Source organism: Oncorhynchus keta, chromosome 6, assembly GCF_023373465.1.
Source record: "Oncorhynchus keta strain PuntledgeMale-10-30-2019 chromosome 6, Oket_V2, whole genome shotgun sequence".
NCBI classification, from domain to species: domain Eukaryota; kingdom Metazoa; phylum Chordata; class Actinopteri; order Salmoniformes; family Salmonidae; genus Oncorhynchus; species Oncorhynchus keta.
The window spans coordinates 34,207,395-34,228,131 of NC_068426.1; the positions used below are offsets into that span (position 1 = coordinate 34,207,395).

The 20,737-nt window shown below is 54.8% G+C and overlaps 1 protein-coding gene across 1 annotated transcript in view; it reads right to left on the reverse strand.

Annotated features, from left to right (window-relative positions):
- Positions 1 to 3,751: 3,751 nt before the first annotated feature.
- The window catches only part of LOC118385686 (beta-adrenergic receptor kinase 2-like), a 121,412-nt gene continuing 104,426 nt past the window's right edge, over positions 3,752 to 20,737 (reverse strand). Inside the window, 5 exon segments of the mRNA XM_052521346.1 lie at positions 3,752 to 4,037; positions 14,577 to 14,690; positions 15,418 to 15,554; positions 15,664 to 15,826; positions 17,798 to 17,893. Of these exon segments, the coding sequence (XP_052377306.1) occupies positions 3,876 to 4,037; positions 14,577 to 14,690; positions 15,418 to 15,554; positions 15,664 to 15,826; positions 17,798 to 17,893 (672 nt within the window). The 3' untranslated portion in view covers positions 3,752 to 3,875.

Genomic DNA, 20,737 nt, shown 5'->3' on the forward strand with positions numbered 1-20,737 from the left:
ACACTTCTATTCCACATCCCTAGTTCGGTCACAGTTTTGTACCCTTTAAAAAAGACCCACTCCTCAGATTCAAACGGTTGAGAGTGTGTGTGTGTGGCCAGAGGCTGGCGCTGTGAGGGGTCCGTCCCCGCAGGGGCCTGTTCAGATAGGAGGATTCTCATTGGTCCAGAACAGTCAGCCAATCAGAATCAATCAGCGACAGGTATTTGGCACATTGAACATGGAGTAACACATTAGGTTAAAAAGGTCAGACAGAACCCCATTCGTTTTGGTTTAACAAGAAAACGCCCTGATGAGGTATCTCTCTAAAACGACATCACTTCCCCTGACTGACCTGTGTAGGCCTCTTAGAATATCAACAACCTCCCCCAACACATAAACCCTCCTCTACCCCCCCAGCCACACATGCAGGTCACAGCTGTGGAAACGCACGGATATATATCACAGACGAGGAACCTTCTACTGCATGGAGGGGGGGGGGACCACCCTCCGAAAAACACTGAAATTAAAATTGATTGAACAAATCCTTTCTCCTCTCTTTTCAACAACCAGCTGCGCTTTCATGTCCCTCGGTTAAACGGCCATGTCACGGCTGCAGCCACAGCAGCACAAGCGGGTTCTCCTCACATATAAAGCCAGAGAGGATTGTGGGCCTACCATTCTGGGTCACATTCAAAAATACATCTATAGGTTCAAACCAGACTGAAGGGGACTAACAGATTCGGGTTCCGGTCGCCGTCTGCTCTAAACGTTAAAACACCCTGCGTCACCTACCACCTCTCTCTCTCTCTACACTGACCTACTTATACAGCCAATCCTGTGTGTGTGTGATCTACATCTGGAAAGCTGCGGCGTACACATTAGGGCCGCCCTGACACAATTACAACTTCTCGTACAGCAAAGTCTCCGGCCCTGCTGGGGTTCAAAACTCACATACTGTCCCCGCTCTGAGTACGCATACTGTCCCCGCTCTGAGTACGCATACTGTCCCCGCTCTGAGTACGCATACTGTCCCCGCTCTGAGTACGCATACTGTCCCCGCTCTGAGTACGCATACTGTCCCCGCTCTGAGTACGCATACTGTCCCCGCTCTGAGTACGCATACTGTCCCCGCTCTGAGTACGCATACTGTCCCCGCTCTGAGTACGCATACTGTCCCCGCTCTGAGTACGCATACTATCCCCGCTCTGAGTACGCATACTGTCCCCGCTCTGAGTACGCATACTGTCCCCGCTCTGAGTACGCATACTGTCCCCGCTCTGAGTACGCATACTGTCCCCGCTCTGAGTACGCATACTGTCCCCGCTCTGAGTACGCATACTGTCCCCGCTCTGAGTACGCATACTGTCCCCGCTCTGAGTACGCATACTGTCCCCGCTCTGAGTACGCATACTATCCCCGCTCTGAGTACGCATACTGTCCCCGCTCTGAGTACGCATACTGTCCCCGCTCTGAGTACGCATACTGTCCCCGCTCTGAGTACGCATACTGTCCCCGCTCTGAGTACGCATACTGTCCCCGCTCTGAGTACGCATACTGTCCCCGCTCTGAGGTACGCATACTGTCCCCGCTCTGAGGTACGCATACTGTCCCCGCTCTGAGGTACGCATACTGTCCCCGCTCTGAGTACGCATACTGTCCCCGCTCTGAGTACGCATACTGTCCCCGCTCTGAGTACGCATACTGTCCCCGCTCTGAGTACGCATACTGTCCCCGCTCTGAGTACGCATACTGTCCCCGCTCTGAGTACGCATACTGTCCCCGCTCTGAGTACGCATACTATCCCCGCTCTGAGTACGCATACTGTCCCCGCTCTGAGTACGCATACTGTCCCCGCTCTGAGTACGCATACTGTCCCCGCTCTGAGTACGCATACTGTCCCCGCTCTGAGTACGCATACTGTCCCCGCTCTGAGTACGCATACTGTCCCCGCTCTGAGTACGCATACTGTCCCCGCTCTGAGTACGCATACTGTCCCCGCTCTGAGTACGCATACTGTCCCCGCTCTGAGTACGCATACTATCCCCGCTCTGAGTACGCATACTGTCCCCGCTCTGAGTACGCATACTGTCCCCGCTCTGAGTACGCATACTGTCCCCCGCTCTGAGTCGCATACTGTCCCCGCTCTGAGTACGCATACTGTCCCCGCTCTGAGTACGCATACCCCCGCTCTGAGGTACGCATACTGTCCCCGCTCTGAGGTACGCATACTGTCCCCGCTCTGAGGTACGCATACTGTCCCCGCTCTGAGTACGCATACTGTCCCCGCTCTGAGTACGCATACTGTCCCCGCTCTGAGTACGCATACTGTCCCCGCTCTGAGTACGCATACTGTCCCCGCTCTGAGTACGCATACTGTCCCCGCTCTGAGTACGCATACTGTCCCCGCTCTGAGTACGCATACTATCCCCGCTCTGAGTACGCATACTGTCCCCGCTCTGAGTACGCATACTGTCCCCGCTCTGAGTACGCATACTGTCCCCGCTTTGAGTACGCATACTGTCCCCGCTCTGAGTACACATACTGTCCCCGCATACTATCCCCGCTCTGAGTACGCATACTGTCCCCGCTCTGAGTACACATACTGTCCCCGCTCTGAGTACGCATACTGTCCCCGCTCTGAGTACGCATACTATCCCCGCTCTGAGTACGCATACTATCCCCGCTCTGAGTACGCATACTGCCAGGTGAATGAAAGCCCCCCTCAAAGTCAAAACGGTTACCAAGATTCGTGCACGAGCTACATCGGAGAGTTTTGTCCACGGCGACAAGAGTTCCGTGCCACAGAGAGTTCTGTATCCGGGGGGATGCCTGCTTTCAAAACGGGTCCTCCTGGATGCTCAGGTGACTCAAGTAAATATTGACATTGGCACTTTATGCATTTCACTGACGGAGAGATGGAGGAGGAGAAGAGGGTCAAAGTCTCTTCAAAAAGTCAAAGCCGTCATCTTTCTCTCCTTCGTCGTTCTCTGTGGAAGGAATGAAACCTGCTGCCAACCTCTATGGCCCCAACTCTGGACGAGCAGTTCACTGCCATTCTCTCGGGTTTATCCCGGCAGGTGTCTCTGCTTCCTTGTCCTCCTCCCACCATCTTTCCACTTCTCTCCCCTCCACTCAGTCTCTCCTTTCCCCTCTTCATGAGCTCACAGGAGAGGAACGTTATTGGTCCGGCCCCTCTCTCCAAGCGGTGCCATTGGTCCAGATACTCACCACCTGCTTTAGGTCCCCGCCCCTCCACTACAGCCAGCCAATCCGGTGGAGAGTGGCCCGGCAGGTGCGTGTGGCTCGGGTCCAGTCTCAAGACGAGGCTGGGGGGGATTGAGGGACAGGGGGGGGAGAGAAGAGGAGGAAGAGGTGGGGACAGGTGACCAAGTCTTCCCTCTCCTACTCGGGACTGGCGTTTGCTGCTCTGCCGGGTTCAGCTGGTGTGTGCGCGCGTGTGTGTGCGTGAGGTTGGCTGTGTGGAATGCTGGTCCATTGGGGGCGAGAGGAAGAGGGATGCGTGGCATCGCTCCAGGGTGCGGTCGGAGAGGGAGGGCGCTCTGGTTCTCTTTAGGTACACGCATGGTCCGAGGGTACGTTTTTGCCTTTCAGTGTGTGTGTGTGTGTGAGAACAGAGGAGAGCGGCTGGCAGGTTTGGTCCATACACACTCCAGAGTGAGAGTGTGGGGCTTTATTGTGTGTGTGTGTGTGTGTGTCTAGGACTTGGGGCTGTGGAGGGTGGGTTCATAGGGGATGAGGTTATAGGATGTGGTGTGTGTGTGTGTGTGTGTGTGTGTGTGTGTGTGTGTGCGTCTAGGACTTGGGGCTGTGGCGGGCGGGTTCATAGGGGATGAGGTTATAGGATGTGGTGTGTGTAGGTGTGTGTGTGTGGCCTACAGGCCGTTGCTGTTGCGGTGTGTGAGAGGTGGTTTGGAGAACTCCACCACACCAGCCCGACCCTTCCCGATGACCTTAGGGGCGCGACGCAGCAGCTTCTGAGCCTCAGTAAACGCATCGGTCAGCTCTTTCTTCCACTGGACAAACTCTGGGTCACTCTGCAGAGAGACCGAGATAATTAACATATTATTACACACACACACACCTTCCATTTGATTAACTTATAATAGAATAATTAATAATACATTAAAACAAAGTGAAATTTTATAAATATTCTGATTGCTTTCCCAAAACTCCCAGGTTTTTCAGAAATCCAGAGAGAGCGAGAGCCAGACAGAGCGAGAGAGAGAGCCAGACAGAGCGAGAGAGAGAGCCAGACAGAGAGAGAGAGAGAGCCAGACAGAGCGAGAGAGAGAGACAGACAGACAGAGCGAGCGAGAGAGACAGACAGACAGAGCGAGCGAGAGAGACAGAGCGAGCGAGCGAGAGACAGACAGACAGAGCGAGCGAGCGAGCGAGAGACAGACAGACAGAGCGAGCGAGCGAGCGAGAGACAGACAGACAGAGCGAGCGAGCGAGAGAGACAGACAGAGCGAGCGAGCGAGAGAGACAGAGCGAGCGAGCGAGAGACAGACAGAGCGACAGACAGAGCGAGCGAGAGAGAGAGACAGACAGAGCGAGCGAGAGAGACAGACAGAGCGAGCGAGACAGACAGAGCGAGCGAGCGAGCGAGACAGACAGAGCGAGCGAGCGAGCGACAGAGCGAGCGAGCGAGCGAGACAGACAGACAGAGCGAGCGAGACAGACAGAGCGAGCGAGCGAGCGAGACAGACAGACAGACAGACAGACAGAGCGAGCGAGCGAGCCAGACAGACAGAGCGAGCGAGCGAGACAGACAGACAGACAGAGCGAGCGAGACAGACAGAGCGAGCGAGCGAGAGAGACAGACAGACAGAGCGAGCGAGCGAGCGAGCGAGAGACAGACAGACAGACAGAGCGAGCGAGAGACAGACAGACAGAGCGAGCGAGAGAGACAGACAGACAGAGCGAGCGAGAGAGACAGACAGACAGAGCGAGAGAGACAGACAGACAGAGCGAGCGAGAGAGCGAGAGAGACAGACAGACAGACAGAGCGAGCGAGCGAGAGAGACAGACAGACAGACAGAGCGAGCGAGCGAGACAGACAGAGAGAGCGAGCGAGCGAGAGAGACAGACAGAGAGAGCGAGCGAGCGAGACAGACAGACAGAGCGAGAGACAGACAGACAGACAGAGCGAGCGAGCGAGACAGACAGACAGAGCGAGAGAGACAGACAGACAGAGCGAGCGAGACAGACAGACAGAGCGAGAGAGACAGACAGACAGACAGAGCGAAAGCGAGCAGCGAGCGAGCGAGACAGACAGAGCGAGCGAGAGCGAGACAGACAGACAGAGCGAGCGAGCGAGACAGACAGACAGAGCGAGCGAGCGAGACAGACAGACAGAGCGAGACAGACAGAGCGAGCGAGCGAGACAGAGCGAGCGAGACAGAGCGAGCGAGACAGACAGACAGAGCGAGCGAGACAGAGCGAGCGAGCGAGACAGAGCGAGCGAGCGAGACAGACAGAGCGAGCGAGACAGACAGAGCGAGCGAGACAGAGCGAGCGAGCGAGACAGACAGAGCGAGCGAGCGAGAGAGACAGACAGACAGAGCGAGCGAGAGAGACAGACAGAGCGAGCGAGAGAGCGAGAGAGACAGACAGACAGACAGACAGAGCGAGCGAGCGAGACAGACAGACAGACAGAGCGAGCGAGCGAGACAGACAGACAGAGCGAGCGAGCGAGAGAGACAGACAGACAGAGCGAGCGAGAGAGACAGACAGACAGACAGAGCGAGCGAGCGAGACAGACAGACAGAGCGAGAGACAGACAGACAGACAGAGCGAGCGAGCGAGCGAGACAGACAGACAGAGCGAGAGAGACAGACAGACAGAGCGAGCGAGACAGACAGACAGAGCGAGAGAGACAGACAGACAGAGCGAGCGAGCGAGCGAGACAGACAGACAGAGCGAGCGAGCGAGACAGACAGAGCGAGAGCGAGACAGACAGACAGAGCGAGAGAGACAGACAGACAGAGCGAGAGAGAGACAGACAGACAGAGCGAGAGAGAGACAGACAGACAGAGCGAGCGAGACAGACAGAGCGAGCGAGACAGACAGACAGACAGAGCGAGCGAGACAGACAGAGCGAGCGAGCGAGCGAGCCAGACAGAGCGAGCGAGCGAGCGAGACAGACAGACAGACAGAGCGAGAGAGACAGACAGACAGAGCGAGCGAGACAGACAGACAGAGCGAGAGAGACAGACAGACAGAGCGAGCGAGCGAGCGAGACAGACAGACAGAGCGAGCGAGCGAGAGACAGACAGAGCGAGCGAGCGAGACAGACAGACAGAGCGAGCGAGCGAGACAGACAGACAGAGCGAGACAGACAGAGCGAGCGAGCGAGACAGACAGAGCGAGCGAGCGAGACAGAGCGAGCGAGACAGAGCGAGCGAGACAGACAGACAGAGCGAGCGAGACAGAGCGAGCGAGCGAGACAGAGCGAGCGAGCGAGACAGAGCGAGCGAGACAGACAGAGCGAGCGAGACAGACAGAGCGAGCGAGACAGAGCGAGCGAGCGAGACAGACAGAGCGAGCGAGACAGACAGACAGAGCGAGCGAGCGAGACAGAGCGAGCGAGCGAGACAGACAGAGCGAGCGAGACAGACAGACAGACAGAGCGAGCGAGACAGAGCGAGCGAGACAGACAGAGCGAGCGAGACAGAGCGAGCGAGCGAGCGAGACAGACAGAGCGAGCGAGACAGACAGACAGAGCGAGCGAGACAGAGCGAGCGAGACAGACAGAGCGAGCGAGCGAGACAGACAGAGCGAGCGAGACAGACAGAGCGAGCGAGCGAGACAGAGCGAGCGAGCGAGACAGACAGACAGAGCGAGCGAGCGAGACAGACAGACAGAGCGAGCGAGCGAGACAGACAGAGCGAGCGAGACAGACAGAGCGAGCGAGCGAGACAGACAGAGCGAGCGAGCGAGACAGACAGAGCGAGCGAGACAGAGCGAGCGAGCGAGACAGACAGACAGAGCGAGACAGACAGACAGAGCGAGAGACAGACAGACAGAGCGAGCGAGAGAGACAGACAGACAGACAGAGCGAGCGAGCGAGAGAGACAGACAGAGCGAGCGAGCGAGACAGACAGACAGAGCGAGCGAGCGAGCGAGAGAGACAGACAGACAGAGCGAGCGAGAGAGACAGACAGACAGAGCGAGCGAGCGAGACAGACAGACAGACAGAGCGAGCGAGAGAGACAGACAGAGCGAGCGAGAGAGACAGACAGAGCGAGCGAGAGAGACAGACAGACAGAGCGAGCGAGAGAGACAGACAGACAGAGCGAGCGAGCGAGCGAGACAGACAGAGCGAGCGAGCGAGACAGACAGACAGACAGACAGAGCGAGCGAGCGAGCGAGACAGACAGAGCGAGCGAGACAGAGCGAGCGAGCGAGCGAGACAGACAGAGCGAGCGAGCGAGACAGACAGAGCGAGCGAGACAGACAGAGCGAGCGAGACAGACAGAGCGAGCGAGACAGACAGACAGACAGAGCGAGCGAGACAGACAGACAGAGCGAGCGAGACAGACAGACAGAGCGAGCGAGCGAGCGAGACAGACAGACAGAGCGAGCGAGAGAGACAGACAGACAGAGCGAGCGAGAGAGACAGACAGACAGAGCGAGCGAGAGAGACAGACAGACAGAGCGAGCGAGAGAGACAGACAGACAGAGCGAGCGAGAGAGACAGACAGACAGAGCGAGCGAGCAGAGCGAGCGAGAGAGACAGACAGACAGACAGAGCGAGCGAGCGAGCGAGACAGACAGACAGACAGAGCGAGCGAGACAGAGCGAGCGAGACAGACAGAGCGAGCGAGACAGACAGAGCGAGCGAGACAGACAGAGCGAGCGAGACAGAGCGAGCGAGCCAGACAGACAGACAGAGCGAGCGAGAGACAGACAGAGCGAGCGAGCGAGACAGACAGAGCGAGCGAGAGAGACAGACAGAGCGAGCGAGACAGACAGACAGAGCGAGCGAGCGAGACAGACAGACAGAGCGAGCGAGACAGACAGACAGAGCGAGCGAGAGAGACAGACAGAGCGAGCGAGAGAGACAGACAGAGCGAGCGAGAGAGACAGACAGAGCGAGCGAGAGAGACAGACAGAGCGAGCGAGAGAGACAGACAGAGCGAGCGAGAGAGACAGACAGAGCGAGCGAGAGAGACAGACAGAGCGAGCGAGAGAGACAGACAGAGCGAGCGAGAGAGACAGACAGAGCGAGCGAGAGAGACAGACAGAGCGAGCGAGAGACAGACAGAGCGAGCGAGAGAGACAGACAGAGCGAGCGAGAGAGACAGAGCGAGCGAGACAGACAGAGCGAGCGAGCGAGAGAGACAGACAGACAGAGCGAGCGAGACAGACAGAGACAGACAGACAGAGCGAGCGAGACAGACAGAGCGAGCGAGAGAGACAGACAGAGCGAGCGAGAGAGACAGACAGACAGATCGAGCGAGAGAGACAGACAGACAGACAGAGCGAGAGAGACAGACAGACAGACAGAGCGAGAGAGACAGACAGACAGACAGAGCGAGCGAGAGAGACAGACAGACAGACAGAGCGAGCGAGACAGACAGAGCGAGCGAGCGAGACAGACAGACAGAGCGAGCGAGAGACAGACAGACAGAGCGAGCGAGCGAGCGAGAGACAGACAGACAGAGCGAGCGAGACAGACAGACAGAGCGAGACAGACAGACAGACAGAGCGAGCGAGACAGACAGACAGACAGAGCGAGACAGACAGACAGACAGAGCGAGCGAGCGAGACAGACAGACAGAGCGAGAGAGACAGACAGACAGACAGAGCGAGAGAGACAGACAGACAGACAGAGCGAGAGAGACAGACAGACAGAGCGAGCGAGCGAGACAGACAGACAGAGCGAGCGAGACAGACAGACAGAGCGAGAGAGACAGACAGACAGACAGAGCGAGAGAGACAGACAGACAGACAGAGCGAGAGAGACAGACAGACAGACAGAGCGAGAGAGACAGACAGACAGACAGAGCGAGAGAGACAGACAGACAGACAGAGCGAGAGAGACAGACAGACAGACAGAGCGAGAGAGACAGACAGACAGACAGAGCGAGAGAGAGACAGACAGACAGAGCGAGAGAGAGACAGACAGACAGAGCGAGAGAGAGACAGACAGACAGAGCGAGAGAGAGACAGAGAGAGAGAGCGAGAGAGACAGAGACAGACAGAGCGAGCGAGACAGACAGAGCGAGCGAGACAGACAGAGCGAGCGAGACAGACAGAGCGAGCGAGACAGACAGACAGACAGAGCGAGCGAGCCAGACAGAGCGAGCGAGCCAGACAGAGCGAGCGAGCCAGACAGAGCGAGCGAGCGAGACAGACAGACAGACAGAGCGAGCGAGACAGACAGACAGACAGAGCGAGAGAGACAGACAGACAGAGCGAGAGAGACAGACAGACAGAGCGAGCGAGACAGACAGACAGAGCGAGCGAGACAGACAGACAGAGCGAGCGAGAGACAGACAGACAGACAGAGCGAGACAGACAGACAGACAGAGCGAGAGAGACAGACAGACAGAGCGAGAGAGAGACAGACAGACAGAGCGAGAGAGAGACAGACAGACAGAGCGAGAGAGAGACAGACAGAGCGAGCGAGCGAGACAGACAGACAGAGCGAGCGAGACAGACAGACAGAGCGAGCGAGCGAGACAGAGCGAGCGAGCGAGACAGACAGAGCGAGCGAGACAGACAGACAGAGCGAGCGAGCGAGCGAGACAGACAGACAGACAGAGCGAGCGAGCGAGAGAGACAGAGCGAGCGAGCGAGCGAGAGAGACAGACAGAGCGAGAGAGAGACAGACAGACAGAGCGAGACAGACAGACAGACAGAGCGAGCGAGACAGACAGAGCGAGCGAGACAGACAGACAGAGCGAGCGAGAGAGACAGACAGACAGAGCGAGCGAGAGAGACAGACAGAGCGAGCGAGCGAGAGAGACAGACAGAGCGAGCGAGCGAGCGAGACAGACAGAGCGAGCGAGCGAGCGAGACAGACAGAGCGAGCGAGCGAGAGAGACAGACAGACAGAGCGAGCGAGACAGACAGAGCGAGCGAGCGAGACAGACAGAGCGAGCGAGAGAGACAGACAGAGCGAGACAGACAGAGCGAGCGAGACAGATAGAGCGAGCGAGACAGACAGAGCGAGCGAGACAGACAGAGCGAGCGAGACAGACAGAGCGAGCGAGACAGACAGAGCGAGCGAGACAGACAGAGCGAGCGAGACAGACAGAGCGAGCGAGACAGACAGACAGAGCGAGACAGACAGACAGAGCGAGCGAGACAGACAGACAGAGCGAGCGAGACAGACAGACAGAGCGAGCGAGACAGACAGACAGAGCGAGCGAGACAGACAGAGCGAGCGAGCCAGACAGAGCGAGCGAGCCAGACAGAGCGAGCGAGACAGACAGACAGAGCGAGAGAGACAGACAGACAGAGCGAGAGAGACAGACAGACAGAGAGCGAGAGAGACAGACAGACAGACAGAGCGAGCGAGACAGACAGACAGAGCGAGCGAGAGAGACAGACAGAGCGAGAGAGACAGACAGAGCGAGCGAGAGAGACAGACAGACAGAGCGAGCGAGAGACAGACAGACAGAGCGAGCGAGCGAGACAGACAGACAGAGCGAGAGAGAGAGACAGAGCGAGCGAGAGAGACAGAGCGAGAGAGAGAGACAGAGCGAGAGAGAGAGACAGAGCGAGAGACAAGCAGAGCGAGAGACAGAGCGACAGAGCGAGAGACAGAGCTTGAGAGAGAGACAGAGACGAGAGCGAGAGAGAGACAGAGACAGAGCGAGAGACAGAGAGAGACAGAGCGAGAGAGAGAGAGAGACAGAGCGAGAGAGAGAGAGAGACAGACATAGACGAGAGCGAGACAAGACAGAGCAGAGAGACAAGAGACAAGCAGAGAGATATAGAGAGACAGAGCGAGAGAGAGAGAGACAGAGCGAGAGAGAGAGACAGACAGAGCGAGAGAGAGACAGAGCGAGAGAGAGACAGAGCGAGAGACGAGAGATACAGAGCAGAGAGAGAGAGAGAGAGACAGACAGAGAGAGAGCGAGAGAGACAGAGCGAGAGAGAGAGAGAGAGACAGAGCAGAGACAGATAGACAGAGCGAGAGAGAGACAGAGCGAGAGAGAGACAGAGCGAGAGAGAGAGACAGAGCGAGAGAGAGAGAGAGACAGAGCGAGAGAGACAGAGCGAGAGAGACAGAGCGAGAGAGAGAGACAGAGCGAGAGAGAGAGACAGAGCGAGAGAGAGAGAGACAGAGCGAGAGAGAGAGACAGAGCGAGAGAGAGAGACAGAGCGAGAGAGAGAGACAGAGCGAGAGAGAGAGACAGAGCGAGAGCGAGAGACAGAGCGCTAGAGAGAGACACAGAGCAGAGTTTGCATAGAGACAGAGCGAGAGAGAGACAGACATCAGAGAGAGAGAGACAGAGCGAGAGAGAGAGAGAGACAGAGCGAGAGAGAGAGAGAGAGACAGAGAGAGAGAGAGAGAGAGACAGAGAGAGAGAGAGAGAGAGAGACAGAGACAGAGCGAGAGAGAGAGAGAGAGACAGAGCGAGAGAGAGAGAGAGACAGAGCGAGACAGAGAGAGAGAGAGAGAGAGAGACAGAGCGAGAGAGAGAGAGAGAGAGAGACAGAGAGAGCAGAGAGAGAGACAGACAGAGAGAGAGAGACAGAGAGAGAGAGAGAGAGAGACAGAGCGAGAGAGAGACAGAGAGAGAGCGACAGAGAGAGAGAGAGACAGAGCGAGAGAGAGAGAGAGACAGAGCGAGAGAGAGAGAGAGACAGAGCGAGAGAGAGAGAGAGACAGAGCGAGAGAGAGAGAGAGAGAGACAGAGCCGAGAGAGACAGAGCGAGAGATATATATTATTATTTACATATATATATATATTATATTATTATGCTATTTATTGCAGAGATATTATTACAGATTAGATATATATCATAGATTCATATACATCGCTATTACATATACGCTATCATATTCATATATATCTGCTATTCCACCGTCTGTTTTATATTATACTGTTATTCAGAGAGACAGAGATCGAGATTTTATATAGACAGAGCGAGAGAGACAGAGCGAGAGAGCAGAGCGAGAGAGACAGAGCGCAGAGACAGAGCGAGAGAGACAGAGCAGAGAGACAGAGAGAGAGAGACAGAGCGAGAGAGACAGAGAGAGACAGAGCAGAGAGCGAGAGAGAGACAGAGAGCGAGAGAGAGACAGAGCGACAGAGAGAGAGACAGAGCGAGAGAGAGAGCGAGACAGAGCGAGAGAGAGAGAGAGAGAGACAGAGCAGAGAGAGAGAGACAGAGCGAGACAGAGAGAGAGACAGAGAGAGAGAGAGAGACAGAGCGAGACAGAGAGAGACAGAGCGAGACAGAGAGAGAGAGAGACAGAGAGAGCAGAGACAGAGAGAGCGAGACAGACAGAGAGCGAGACAGAGCGAGAGCAGACAGAGCGAGAGAGAGAGACAGAGCGAGAGCGAGACAGAGCGAGAGCGAGACAGAGCGAGACGAGACAGAGCGAGAGCGAGACAGAGCGAGAGCGAGAGCGAGCGAGAGCGAGACAGAGCGAGACAGAGACAGAGAGCGAGACAGAGAGAGAGAGCGAGACAGAGAGACAGAGCGAGACAGAGCGAGAGAGCGAGACAGAGCGAGACAGAGCGAGACAGAGAGAGAGCGAGACAGAGCGAGAGCGAGACAGAGAGAGAGCGAGACAGAGCGAGAGAGAGCGAGACAGAGACAGAGCGAGACAGACAGAGCGAGAGCGAGACAGAGAGCGAGACAGAGCGAGAGAGCGAGACAGAGAGAGAGAGCGAGACAGAGCGAGAGCGAGACAGAGCGAGAGAGAGAGAGACAGAGACAGACAGAGAGAGAGCGAGACAGAGAGAGCGAGACAGAGAGAGAGAGCGAGAGAGAGAGAGCGAGACAGAGAGAGAGAGCGAGACAGAGAGAGAGAGAGCGAGACAGAGAGAGAGAGAGCGAGACAGAGAGAGAGCGAGACAGAGAGAGAGAGCAGAGACAGACAGAGAGAGCGAGACAGAGAGAGAGAGCGAGACAGAGAGAGAGCGAGACAGAGAGAGAGCGAGACAGAGAGAGACAGAGAGCGAGACAGAGAGAGAGAGAGACAGAGAGCAGAGAGAGAGCGAGACAGAGAGAGAGAGCGAGACAGAGAGAGAGAGCGAGACAGAGAGAGAGAGAGAGACAGAGAGAGAGCGAGAGAGCGAGACAGAGAGAGAGAGAGCGAGACAGAGAGAGAGAGCGAGCAGAGAGAGAGAGAGCGAGACAGAGAGAGAGAGAGCGAGACAGAGAGAGAGAGAGACAGAGAGAGAGAGCGAGACAGAGAGAGAGAGAGAGACAGAGAGAGAGAGCGAGACAGAGAGAGAGAGCGAGAGAGAGAGAGAGAGAGCGAGACAGAGAGAGAGAGAGCGAGACAGAGAGAGAGAGAGCGAGACAGAGAGAGAGAGCGAGACAGAGAGAGAGAGCGAGACAGAGAGAGAGAGCGAGACAGAGAGCGAGACAGAGAGAGAGAGAGCGAGACAGAGAGAGAGCGAGACAGAGCGAGACAGAGAGAGAGCGAGACAGAGAGAGAGCGAGACAGAGAGAGAGCGAGACAGAGAGAGAGCGAGACAGAGAGAGGGCGAGACAGAGAGAGGGCGAGACAGAGAGAGGGCGAGACAGAGAGAGGGCGAGACAGAGAGAGGGCGAGACAGAGAGAGGGCGAGACAGAGAGAGGGCGAGACAGAGAGACAGAGCGAGACAGAGAGACAGAGCGAGACAGAGAGACAGAGCGAGACAGAGAGACAGAGCGAGACAGAGCGAGAGAGACAGAGAGAGACAGAGATAGAGGTTGTCCTCCGTACCTCACACAGAGAGACAGAGATAGAGGTTGTCCTCCGTACCTCACACAGAGACAGAGATAGAGGTTGTCCTCCGTACCTCACACAGAGACAGAGATAGAGGTTGTCCTCCGTACCTCACACAGAGACAGAGATAGAGGTTGTCTTCCGTACCTCACACAGAGAGAGAGCCAGAGATAGAGGTTGTCCTCCGTACCTCACACAGAGACAGAGATAGAGAGAGAGGTTGTCCTCCGTACCTCACACAGAGACTGAGATAGAGGTTGTCCTCCGTACCTCACACAGAGACAGAGATAGAGGTTGTCCTCCGTACTTCACACAGATAGACAGAGATAGAAGTTGTCCTCCATACCTCACAGAGAGAGACAGAGATGGAGGTTGTCCTCCATACCTCACACAGAGACAGAGGTTGTCCTCCGTAACTCACACTGAGACAGAGAGAGAGGTTGTCCTCCGTAACTCACACTGAGACAGAGATAGAGGTTGTCCTCCGTAACTCACACTGAGACAGAGATAGAGGTTGTCCTCCGTACCTCACACAGAGACAGAGATAGAGGTTGTCCTCCGTACCTCACACAGAGACAGAGATAGAGGTTGTCCTCCGTACCTCACACAGAGATAGAGATAGTCCTCCGTACCTCACACAGAGATAGAGATAGTCCTCCGTACCTCACACTGCAGGACAAACTGCTTCCCCCCTTTGATGCGCAGCAGGATGCACTTCTTATCTTTAATCTGCGTCTCCTCCACCGTCACGATCTGCTCCATCGTCAGCAGGTTTTGCTGCGGAACACACACACACACACACACACCAAAATCAGGAACATGTCCGGGAGGCGGGGGAACCAATCACAATCGGAGAATGAGACGGACCAATCGAAACAGAAGCTACAGAGGAGAGTGGCCTTTTTTAGGAACGGCGCTAGAGAGGGAGGACGCTGCTCTGAAGGTAAGGCTGTCTGGTAGCTCCAATCCGTCTACTGTGCCACTGGGGGAGAGGAGGAGGTGGTGGTGGGGCAGCAGCTGTCAGACTTACCTTCGGGGCACGGACTGTGTGGTTGTATTGTGCCACTGGGGGAGAGGAGGAGGAGGTGGTGGGGCAGCAGCTGTCAGACTTACCTTCGGGGCACGGACTGTGTGTTTGACTGTTTCCATCCAGGCCTACAGAACGTGAGCGAGGACAGACAAGACAGACGGACAAGCTTCATGCACTAGACAGACGGGATGGACAATGACGAAGAACACGAACACACGAACACACACACACACACACACACACACACACACACACACACACACACACACACACACACACACACACACACACACACACACACACACACACACACACACACACACACACACACACACACACAGAAAGAAAAACCCACCCAGAAACCCACATACGTGAAGAGCAGAAGCGCACAAACTGAAACACACGCACGTAAACTCGGACCGACGCACATCGAGAGGACGCTGTGACGTAGAGTTGTGTGTGTGGGAGGCTCACCCGTGACTCCCCCTCTCCCCTCCACTCCACTCGGTTGGGGAACAGGTAGAAGTATCTGCGCTGCCACTGCGTCAGGAACGGGTTCCCCAGCTTCAACATGTAGCCGTGCATTATACAGTCCTTGCCCAGGGCATAGTCTACAACACACACAATACTACATTAACCCCATGACCACAAAATAAACCGTACAAATAGTGCACTTTGACATTTTGTCCAGGTCGTGTGTTCTGCGTTTCTCCGCCTTACCCTCCTCGTGGCCCAGCTGTTTGTTCTTGGTCCTCTTGCGGGCCTCGTTCTTGTCCGTGTCGGAGTTGACCGCCTCGTACACCGTCTCAGCCACCTCCTGCTGCCAGCGCTCTGAGATGACCAGAGGGAAGTTCTTGTACAATTCCTGGTCACTGTCCAACAACTAGAGGGACAGAGAGGGAGGAGAGAGAGAGAGGGGGAGGAGAGACAGAGGGGGAGGAGAGAGAGAGAGGGACAGAGAGGGAGGAGGAGAGAGGGGGGAGGGAGGGAGAGAGAGAGGGGGGAGAGGGGGAGAGGGGGGAGAGGAGAGAGAGAGAGGGGGGAGAGGGAGGGAGGGGGGAGAGAGAGAGAGAGAGAGGGAGTGAGAGAGAGAGGGAGTGAGAGAGAGAGGGTGTGAGAGAGAGAGGGTGTGAGAGAGAGAGGGTGTGAGAGAGAGAGGGTGAGAGAGAGAGGGTGTGAGAGAGAGGGAGTGAGGGAGGAGAGAGGGAGAGAGAGGAGGGAGGGAGGGAGGGAGGGAGAGAGAGAGAGGGAGGGAGGGAGTGAGAGAGGGTGTGAGAGAGAGGGTGAGGAGTGAGGGAGTGAGGGAGAGAGAGAGGGAGTGAGGGAGAGAGAGAGGGAGTGAGGGAGAGAGAGAGGGAGGAGGGAGAGGGGGAGGAGGAGAGAGTGTGAGAGAGAGAGGGAGGTGAGAGAGGGAGAGAGAGAGAGAGCGAGAGGGGGAGAGGGAGGGAGGGAGGGGAGGAGAGGGAGGGGGAGAGGGAGGGAGGGGGAGAGAGAGGGAGGGAGGGAGGGGGAGAGAGAGAGAGAGTGAGAGAGAGAGGGAGTGAGAGAGAGAGGGAGTGAGAGAGAGAGGGAGTGAGAGAGAGAGAGTGAGAGAGAGAGGGAGTGAGAGAGAGGGTGAGTGAGGGAGGGTGAGAGGGAGGGAGGGAGGGAGGGAGAGAGAGAGAGAGAGAGAGGGAGGGAGGGAGGGAGAGAGAGAGAGAGAGAGAGAGGGAGGGAGGGAGAGAGGGAGGGAGGGAGAGAGAGAGGGTGTGAGAGAGAGAGGGAGTGTGTGAGAGAGAGGGAGTGTGAGAGAGGGAGAGAGAGAGAGCGAGAGGGGGGAGAGTAAGTGAGGGAGTGAGGGAGAGAGAGAGGGAGTGAGGGAGAGAGAGAGTGAGGGAGAGAGAGAGGGAGTGAGTGAGAGAGTGTGAGAGAGAGAGGGAGTGTGAGAGGGAGAGAGAGAGAGAGAGAGAGAGAGAGAGAGAGAGAGAGGGGAGGGAGAGAGACAGAGAGAGGGTGGGAGAGAGACAGAGAGAGGGTGGGAGAGAGACAGAGAGAGGGAGGGAGGGAGGGAGAGAGACAGAGAGAGGGAGGGAGAGACAGAGAGAGGGAGGGAGAGAGAGAGTGAGAGAGAGCGAGAGATGAGATGAGATGAGGTGTAAGGTGCCGTGATTCCTCAGATGTTAACCCCCGTCACCGGTAGCTGTGAGGTCTGCTGAGCTGGGCAGCATGACTGTAATTAAGGCGACCTGGAACGCGCCCAAAGCCTCCAGTTGTGTAACGTCCAAACTATTTGGGAAGGACTTTCTTTGTGGGCCGCTCTGCTTACTGGCAGTGTCAATATTGAACACTGATGGAGCCACATTTACACCTCAGCCTCCTGTCTGTGTGTGTCTGTGTTTGTCTGTGTGTCATGCACTAGGATGTAGGAGTGTGTAAATCCGGATTACAGGTTTAGCTTTTATATAATGCTGTGTATTTATTTTTGATACCCTTGGTGGTTTCATGAGATAAGGGTTGTGTGTGTGTGTGTTACCTTGATGGTATCATAAGATAAGGGTTGTGTGTGTGTGTGTGTTACCTTGATACCCTTGGTGGTTTCATGAGATCAGGGTTGTGTGTGTGTGTGTTACCTTGATACCCTTGGTGGTATCATAAGATAAGGGTTGTGTGTGTGTGTGTTACCTTGATACCCTTGGTGGTTTCATGAGATAAGGGTTGTGTGTGTGTGTGTTACCTTGATACCCTTGGTGGTTTCATGAGATAAGGGTTGTGTGTGTGTGTGTTACCTTGATGGTATCACAAGATAAGGGTTGTGTGTGTGTGTGTTACCTTGATACCCTTGGTGGTTTCATGAGATCAGGGTTGTGTGTGTTACCTTGATACCCTTGGTGTCCTCTTCGTCAAAGGAGCCAATGTCAAATGCATCTGCTGCATTTACCTCTCCTCTTGGAGGGATGAGAGGGGGAGAATACTGGAGGAGAGAGAGAGAACGAGAGAGGTAAAGGTGAGGAGAGAGAAAGAAAGAGAGAGAAAGAGAGAACATAAAATGAGAGCGATATAACATGAAATTGAACATACCACAATTAGGATCTGTCTAAAAGGACTTGAATCAGTTATAGAACCCATTGCCCTTTATGGTTGTGAGGTCTGGGGTTCTGTTCACCGACCAAGAATTCACAAAATGGGACAAACACCAAATCAAGACTCTGCATGCAGAATTCTACAAAAAATATCCTCTGTGTACAATGTAAAACCCCAAATAATACATGCAGAGCAGAATTAGGCCGATACCCACTAATTATCAAAATCCAGAAAAGAGCCGTTAAATTCTATAACCACCTAAAAGGAAGTGATTACCAAACCTTCCATAACAAAGCCATCACCTACAGAGAGATGAACCTGGAGAAGAGTCAGTCCCCTAAGCAAGCTGGTCCTGGGGCTCTGTTCACAAACACAACCTACAGAGCCCCAGGACAGCAGCAGAATTAGACCCAACCAAATCATGAGAAAACAAAAAGATAATTACTTGACACAATGGAAAGAATTAACAAAAAAACAGAGCAAACTAGAAAGCTATTTGGCCCTAAACAGAGAGTACACAGTGGCAGAATACCTGACCACTGTGACTGACCCAAACTTAAGGAAAGCTTTGACTATGGACAGACTCAGTGAGCATAGCCTTGCTATTGAGAAATGCTGCCATTAGCATACATGGCTCTCAAGAGAAGACAGGCTATGTGCTCAATGCCCACAAAATGAGGTGGAAACTGAGATGCACTTCCTCCTGTCCAATGTATGGCCATATTAGAGACACATATTTCCCTCAGATTTCACAGATCCACAAAGAATTGGGAGAAATTCCACAGTGTGCCATCACAGCAACAAGATGTGTGACCTGTTGCCACAAGAAAAGGGCAACCAGTGAAGAACAAACACCAGTATACTTATTTATTTCCCCTTGTGTACTTTACCCATTTGTACATCATTGCAACACTGTCATATATATATATATATATATATATATATATATATATGACATTTGTAATGCTTTGGCAATGTTAACACATGTTTCCCTTGTCAATAAAGCCCCTTGAATTGAGAGAGAGAAAGAGAGAGGTAAAGGTGAGGAGAGAGAGAGAGAGGAGAGGTAAAGGTGAGGGGAGAGAGAGGTAAAGGTGAGGAGAGAGAGAGGAGAGGTAAAGGTGAGGATAGAGAGAGGAGAGGTAAAGGTGAGGAGAGAGAGAGGAGAGGTAAAGTTGAGGAGAGGGAGAGAGGAGAGGTAAAGGTGAGGAGAGAGAGGAGAGAGGTAAAGGTGAGGAGAGAGAGGAGAGAGGTAAAGGTGAGGAGAGAGAGAGGAGAGGTAAAGGTGAGGATAGAGAGAGGAGAGAGAGAGAGGTAAAGGCGCGGAGAGAGAGAGAGAGAGAGGAGAGAGGTAAAGGTGAGGAGAGAGAGAGAGGAGAGGTAAAGGTGAGGAGAGAGAGAGGAGAGGTAAAGGTGAGGAGAGAGAGAGGAGAGGTAAAGGTGAGGAGAGGTAAAGGTGAGGATAGAGGAGAGGTAAAGGTGAGGAGAGAGGAGAGGTAAAGTTGAGGAGAGGGAGAGAGGAGAGGTAAAGGCGCGGAGAGAGAGAGAGGAGAGAGGTAAAGGTGAGGAGAGAGAGAGGAGAGGTAAAGGTGAGGAGAGAGAGAGGAGAGGTAAAGGTGAGGAGAGGTAAAGGTGAGGATAGAGGAGAGAGGAGAGGTAAAGGTGAGGAGAGGGAGAGAGGAGAGGTAAAGGTGAGGAGAGAGAGGAGAGGTAAAGGTGAGGAGAGAGAGGAGAGAGGTAAAGGTGAGGGGAGAGAGAGAGAGTAGAGGTAAAGGTGAGGGGAGAGAGAGGAGAGGTAAAGGTGAGGAGAGAGAGAGAAGAGGTAAAGGTGAGAAGAGAGAGGAGAGAGAGAAGATGTAAAGGTGAGGGGAGAGAGAGCGAGAGAGCGAGAGGTAAAGGTGAGGGAAGAGAAAGAGAGAAGAGAGGTAAAGGTGAGGAGAGAGAGGAGAGGTAAAGGTGAGGAGAGAGAGAGGAGAGGTAAAGGTGAGGAGAGAGAGAGGAGAGGTAAAGGCGAGGAGAGAGAGAGGAGAGAGAAGATGTAAAGGTGAGGGGAGAGAGAGCGAGAGAGAGAGCGAGAGGTAAAGGTGAGGGAAGAGAGAGAGAGAGGAGCGGTAAAGGTGAGGAGAGAGAGGAGAGGTAAAGGTGAGGAGAGAGAGAAGAGGTAAAGGTGAGGAGAGAGAGAGAGGAGAGGTAAAGGTGAGGAGAGAGAGAGAGGAGAGGTAAAGGTGAGGAGAGAGAGAGAGGAGAGGTAAAGGTGAGGAGAGAGAGGGGAGAGGTAAAGGTGAGGGGAGAGAGAGAGGTAAAGGTGAGGAGAGAGAGGAGAGGTAAAGGTGAGGAGAGAGGAAGAGAGAGGTAAAGGTGAGGAGAGAGAGAGAGAGGAGAGGTAAAGGTGAGGGGAGAGAGAGAGGTAAAGGCGAGGAGAGAGAAGATGTAAAGGTGAGGGGAGAGAGAGCGAGAGAGAGAGAGCGAGAGGTAAAGGTGAGGGAAGAGAGAGAGAGAGAGGAGCGGTAAAGGTGAGGAGAGAGAGGAGAGGTAAAGGTGAGGAGAGAGAGAGAGAGGTAAAGGTGAGGAGAGAGAGAGAGAGGTAAAGGTGAGGAGAGAGAGAGGAAGAGAGAGGTAAAGGTGAGGAGAGAGAGAGGAAGAGAGGTAAAGGTGAGGAAAGAGAGAGGTAAAGGTGAGGAGAGAGAGGAGAGGTAAAGGTGAGGAGAGAGAGGAGAGGTAAAGGTGAGGAGAG